The 6923-nt window shown below is 43.8% G+C and overlaps 1 protein-coding gene across 1 annotated transcript in view; it reads left to right on the top strand.

Moving 5' to 3' along the window:
* The first annotated feature begins 2428 nt into the window (after nt 1-2428).
* Nucleotides 2429-6923, top strand: part of LOC120026144 (polypyrimidine tract-binding protein 3-like) — a 28575-nt gene continuing 24080 nt past the window's right edge. The window contains exons 1-2 of the mRNA XM_038970965.1: nt 2429-2461; nt 3118-3214. Coding sequence (XP_038826893.1) covers nt 2429-2461; nt 3118-3214 — 130 coding nt within the window. The remainder of the gene's footprint in view (nt 2462-3117; nt 3215-6923) is intronic.

The following is a 6923-nucleotide window of genomic DNA, read 5'->3' as shown; positions in this document are numbered from 1 at the left end:
CTCAGATAATAATGTGGTACTGTCTCCCAGAACCATGTGTGGCTCTAGTGTCTACTATACTGGCCATACAGAAAGAGATGTGAGTGTTATATCAAACTGGAACAACAGTGAAATGGGTCCTTGTTTTTTATTTAGTATTCTGTATTTCCTTTCAGTCCCTGGACAGTTCCCTCTTCCTCAGAGAGAGACACAGAAACAGAACCCTGGACATTTCCCTCTTCCTCAGAGAGAGACACAGAAACAGAACCCTGGACAGTTCCCTCTTCCTCAGATAGAGAGACAGAAACAGAACCCTGGACAGTTCCCTCTTCCTCAGAGAGAGAGACACAGAAACAGAACCCTGGACAGTTCCCTCTTCCTCAGAGAGAGACACAGAAACAGAACCCTGGACAGTTCCCTCTTCCTCAGAGAGAGACACAGAAACAGAACCCTGGACAGTTCCCTCTTCCTCAGAGAGAGACACAGAAACAGAACCCTGGACATTTCCCTCTTCCTCAGAGAGAGAGACAGAAACGGAACCCTGGACAGTTCCCTCTTCCTCAGAGAGAGAGACAGAAACGGAACCCTGGACAGTTCCCTCTTCCTCAGAGAGAGACACAGAAACAGAACCCTGGACAGTTCCCTCTTCCTCAGAGAGAGACAGAAACGGAACCCTGGACAGTTCCCTCTTCCTCAGAGAGAGAGACAGAAACGGATCCCTGGACATTTCCCTCTTCCTCAGAGAGACACACAGAAACAGAACCCTGGACAGTTCCCTCTCCCTCAGAGAGAGACACAGAAACAGAACCCTGGACATTTCCCTCTTCCTCAGATAGAGACACAGAAACAGAACCCTGGACAGTTCCCTCTTCCTCAGAGAGAGACACAGAAACAGAACCCTGGACAGTTCCCTCTCCCTCAGAGAGAGACACAGAAACGGAACCCTGGACAGTTCCCTCTTCCTCAGAGAGAGAGACAGAAACGGATCCCTGGACATTTCCCTCTTCCTCAGAGAGACACACAGAAACAGAACCCTGGACAGTTCCCTCTTCCTCAGAGAGAGACACAGAAACAGAACCCTGGACATTTCCCTCTTCCTCAGAGAGAGACACAGAAACAGAACCCTGGACAGTTCCCTCTTCCTCAGAGAGAGACACAGAAACAGAACCCTGGACAGTTCCCTCTTCCTCAGAGAGAGAGACAGAAACAGAACCCTGGACATTTCCCTCTTCCTCAGAGAGAGACACAGAAACAGAACCCTGGACAGTTCCCTCTTCCTCAGAGAGAGACACAGAAACAGAACCCTGGACAGTTCCCTCTTCCTCAGAGAGAGACACAGAAACAGAACCCTGGACATTTCCCTCTTCCTCAGAGAGAGACACAGAAACAGAACCCTGGACAGTTCCCTCTCCCTCAGAGAGAGACACAGAAACAGAACCCTGGACAGTTCCCTCTCCCTCAGAGAGAGACACAGAAACAGAACCCTGGACAGTTCCCTCTTCCTCAGAGAGAGACACAGAAACGGAAGCTGCTTCTCAAAACGCTTTCATTTCCTTATTCCTCAGAAAAACTGACCAAATCATTTGTCTTCTCTTCCCCAGATATGACTGGGTTTGACAGAACAGTCTTCTCTTCCCCAGAACAGTCTTCTCTTCCCCAGAACAGTCTTCTCTTCCCCAGATATGACTGGGTTTGACTGAACAGTCTTCTCTTCCCCAGAACAGTCTTCTCTTCCCCAGAACAGTCTTCTCTTCCCCAGATATGACTGGGTTTGACAGAACAGTCTTCTCTTCCCCAGAACAGTCTTCTCTTCCCCAGAACAGTCTTCTCTTCCCCAGAACAGTCTTCTCTTCCCCAGAACAGTCTTCTCTTCCCCAGATATAATCATTATGAATAAAGGTAGAACAATCAGGGTAGAGTAAATGTTTAGCTACGTCGACAGCGGTAGAGCCAGGGGTTATTTGCTTTGCAGGTCAGAGAAGAGAAAGGGTTTAGGATCCAATCTATTTAGCTGTGATAGTTTAATTATGCCTTTGACATATTGTCTGTTTTGCTTTGGCCGCGTCCCAAATGAAACCCGATTTTCCCATTGGGCCCTGGTTAAAAGTAGTGCACTATAAAGTAGTGCACTGTAAAGGGAATAGGGTGCCATTTGGGACACAGTTTTTAGTGTGTTGACGGCGATGCACTTCTCTTCCTGTGACTGATTGCTCAGAGAATCCTCTCCTCCACACGCTAGCTAGGATAGAATAATCTATTTTCTTTAAGAAGTAACAGATGAGAGCAATTTTGTTTTTTTTAAACAAGCAATTACGTCTGTTGATGTAAAATCTTATTTGTCAGGCTTACTTTATTATGGAAATAATTACATGCTATTTTAACAATCTACCTGAATTGCTTTTAAGTCTCAAAGTACTTTATATTATGAATACATTTTAAGGTGTGAAAAATGGTTTTCGTGGGCACAGATATCCACAAGAATGTATGTGATTGTAAAATCCAATACTTCAAACAGAAAGAGTAAATGTAATATGATTAATAAAACAAAAATCCATACTGTTATTCGTGAGGTTCTTCAATTATGACTCGTAGTAGTTTGATGTCTAGCTTGTTTAGTTACGTGGGGACGTTATCGCACAACATCAGCTGGTCCGGGAAAAGGATTTTCTGATCGACAGTCCAGTGATAAAGAGCTGGTGTGATACTGCACTCGATTTAACAACAGACGGAGAAATTCATGTGGATCTGGAGGGTTGACATTTTGGTGTCTACGTTGTTATGGCGATCAAGATAATTAGCCAACTTTGTGGACAACATTAAATCAAGATTCCTGAGGTGAGATTACCATCCATGTACGTTTTGATCATTTGTTTTCCAGCTTAAAACGGAGCAATCGACAACATGAAAACGGAATGTTTATTCGTTTTTTAATATACATTTTTTTTAAAAAGCTTGTTTTTTGTTTTTGTTTTTTGTTTATTTAACCAAAAAAAACAACTTGACATTTCGATGTTCAAATGTGGGTGGGGTTAAATGTGGAATTCTTGGTCAAGTGCACAGACAACACTTCCTGTCCTTTTAAAGTAGGAGGTTACCCTTCGAACTCCATTCTGTTAATCCTCCTTCTCTGACCTGCAGCCATTTGAAGAGGAGTGGGACAACAATCCACAGGCCACCAATCAACAGCCTGATCAATTCTATGTGAAGGAGATGGGTCGCACTGCAGGAGGCAAATGTTGGTCACACCAGATACTGACTGGTTGTCTGTGACCAACAGATGTATATCTGTATTCCCAGTCATGTGAAATCCATCGATTAGGGCCTCATGAATTTATTTAAATTGACTGATTTCCTCATATGAACTTAAACTCAGTGAAATATTTGCCTGTTGCGTTTATATTTTTGCTCAGTTTTACTAGCTGGAATGAAGCAAGGGTGTGAATAGTAAACATGCAAATATATAATTTCAATGTTTCCAGCAGGTCTCCAGCTACCCAGACCTGTCTGATCAGCCTGATAGGGTGTAGTGGGTGTCTCCAGCTACCCAGACCTGTCTGATCAGCCTGATAGGGTGTAGTGGGTGTCTCCTGCTACCCAGACCTGTCTGATCAGCCTGATAGGGTGCTGTGGGTTTATTCAGCTACCTAGACCTGTTTGATCAGCCTGATAGGGTGTAGTGGGTGTCTCCAGCTACCCAGACCTGTCTGATCAGCCTGATAGGGTGCTGTGGGTTTTTTCAGCTACCCAGACCTGTCTGATCAACCTGATAGGGTGCTGTGGGTGTCTTCAGCTACCCAGACCTGTCTGATCAGCCTGATAGGGTGTAGTGGGTGTCTCCAGCTACCCAGACCTGTCTGATCAGCCTGATAGGGTGTAGTGGGTGTCTCCAGCTACCCAGACCTGTCTGATCAGCTTGATAGGGTGTAGTGGGTGTCTCCTGCTACCCAGAACTGTCTGATCAGCCTGATAGGGTGCTGTGGGTTTATTCAGCTACCTAGACCTGTCTGATCAGCCTGATAGGGTGTAGTGGGTGTATCCAGTTACCCAGACCTGTTTGATCAGCCTGACAGGGTGTAGTGGGTGTCTTCAGCTACCCAGACCTGTCTGATCAGCCTGATAGGGTGTAGTGGGTGTCTCCAGTACCCAGACCTGTCTGTGGGTGTGTCCAGCTTACACATGTGCAAATCTCTGTGTGTACAGCAATGGAATTAAACATCCAACCAATGGCTCAAGTGTTGTGGTGTAGGTCCACCCTACACCCAAAGGGTTGTGGGTCCTTTCCAGAAACAACCCCTAGCCCCTGACCCCTAGACACTTGTGGAGATCTGAGAGAATTGGACAGGTGTATAGCAAAACAGCCAAAATTCTACCGAGCCTATCAGAGGGTAAGGTGGAGCAGTCACCATGTAACCACTCATCAATCCCTCTCAGATCTCCACAAGTGTCTCGACTCTGGGCATTAGGGGCTAGGGGTTTTCTGGGCATTAGGGGCTAGTGGTTTTCTGGAGGTCCCTCCCCTCTCACCTTCTTATCCAATGGATTTTGAGAAGGAGGCGAAGAGAGAGGACGTGAGGAAGGAAGGACATGCAATTGAGATTGTCCCCCGTTTCCTCCATTCCTCACCACCCTCTCAAAGCACATTGGAGGAGAAGAGGCAAGGTTCCTCCCCTTGAGCTACAATGCGCTTTCAAGGAGAGGCAAGGAGTGAAGGAAGCAAGAAAGTGATGTCTAATTTTCACACACACACACACACACACACACACACACACACACACACACACACACACACACACACACACACACACACACACACACACACACACACACACACACACACACACACACACACACACACACACACACACACACACACACACAAACACTGCTTGAAGAGTTGAATGAGTATTGGTCATTATTATTATTTGAAATGATTTTGTTGACAGAACCTGTTGTATTATATTATTATATGATTAAATCAACTATTAAAATATAAAGAAATGCTGTTGTTTTTCTTTATCGTTCTTCAGGAATGTTTATCACGGCAAGAAATTAGAGAGAAGTTGACTAAAGCACAAACAGACCCGCTGCAAGGCAGGACAAAGAAACATGTTTCATGTGACATGTTTAATGACATGTAGATGTGTTGTTGTTGCTAGGTGGAGTTATGGTCTCATTGTGACATGTAGATGGTTTGTTGTTGCTAGGGGTTATGGTCTCATTGTGACCTGTAGATGTGTTGTTGTTGCTAGGGGTTATGGTCTCATTGTGACCTGTAGATGGTTTGTTGTTGCTAGGGGTTATGGTCTCATTGTGACCTGTAGATGTGTTGTTGTTGCTAGGGGTTATGGTCTCATTGTGACCTGTAGATGGTTTGTTGTTGCTAGGGGTTATGGTCTCATTGTGACATGTAGATGGTTTGTTGTTGCTAGGGGTTATGGTCTCATTGTGACATGTAGATGGTTTGTTGTTGCTAGGGGTTATGGTCTCATTGTGACATGTAGATGTGTTGTTGTTGCTAGGGGTTATGGTCTCATTGTGACCTGTAGATGGTTTGTTGTTGCTAGGGGTTATGGTCTCATTATGACATGTAGATGGTGTGTTGTTGCTAGGGGTTATGGTCTCATTGTGACATGTAGATGGTGTGTTGTTGCTAGGGGTTATGGTCTCATTGTGACCTGTAGATGTGTTGTTGTTGCTAGGGGTTATGGTCTCATTATGACATGTAGATGGTGTGTTGTTGCTAGGTGGAGTTATGGTCTCATTATGACATGTAGATGTTTTGTTGTTGCTAGGGGTTATGGTCTCATTATGACATGTAGATGTGTTGTTGTTGCTAGGGGTTATGGTCTCATTGTGACATGTAGATGGTGTGTTGTTGCTAGGGGTTATGGTCTCATTGTGACCTGTAGATGTGTTGTTGTTGCTAGGGGTTATGGTCTCATTATGACATGTAGATGGTGTGTTGTTGCTAGGGGTTATGGTCTCATTGTGCCTATCTACTCCTGTAACTACACATGTGAAGACACAAGAAAATAATATTTAAATGTACATCAAACCATTTCGAAATGTTGACCCTGATGTCACACATTGGTCCTTTATTTATAGAAAGACCACATAATAAATATCAGAAATTGAACATTGGCATTAAACTCCCTCCATATATACTTCCATGTATTTATTAAACTGGTTCCGAGCTGCCTTCAGGCGAGTCTTATGATGCTTGTGGGCTCTAACCTTGATGTCCCATTATTAAACCTTGATGTCCCATTACTAAACCGTGATGTCCCATTATTAAACCATGATGTCCCATTACTAAACCATGATGTCAGAATTTTAAACCATGATGTCCCATTATTAAACCTTGATGTCAGAATTTAAAACCGTGATGTCCCATTATTAAACCGTGATGTCCCATTATTAAACCTTGATGTCCCATTATTAAACCATGATGTCCCATTATTAAACCATGATGTCCCTTATTAACCTGATCCCATTATTAAACCTTGATGTCCCTTATTAAACATGATGTCCCATTACTGAACCTTGATGTCCCATTACTAACCATGATGTCCCATATTAAACCTTGATGTCCACATTACTAAACCATGATGTCCCTTATTAAACCATGATGTCCCATTATTAAACCGTGATGTCCCATTATTAAACCGTGATGTCCCATTACTAAACCATGATGTCCCATTACTAAACCTTGATGTCCCATTATTAAACCATGATGTCCCATTATTAAACCGTGATGTCCCATTATTAAACCTTGATGTCCCATTATTAAACCGTGATGTCCCATTATTAAACCATGATGTCCCATTATTAAACCATGATGTCCCATTATTAAACCATGACGTCCCATTATTAAACCATGACGCCCCATTATTAAACCGTGACGCCCCATTATTAAACCGTGACGCCCCATTATTAAACCGGTG

The sequence above is a fragment of the Salvelinus namaycush genome, chromosome 31 (assembly GCF_016432855.1).
Source record: "Salvelinus namaycush isolate Seneca chromosome 31, SaNama_1.0, whole genome shotgun sequence".
NCBI lineage: Eukaryota > Metazoa > Chordata > Actinopteri > Salmoniformes > Salmonidae > Salvelinus > Salvelinus namaycush.
This window is presented reverse-complemented; position numbering and strand designations above follow the sequence as displayed.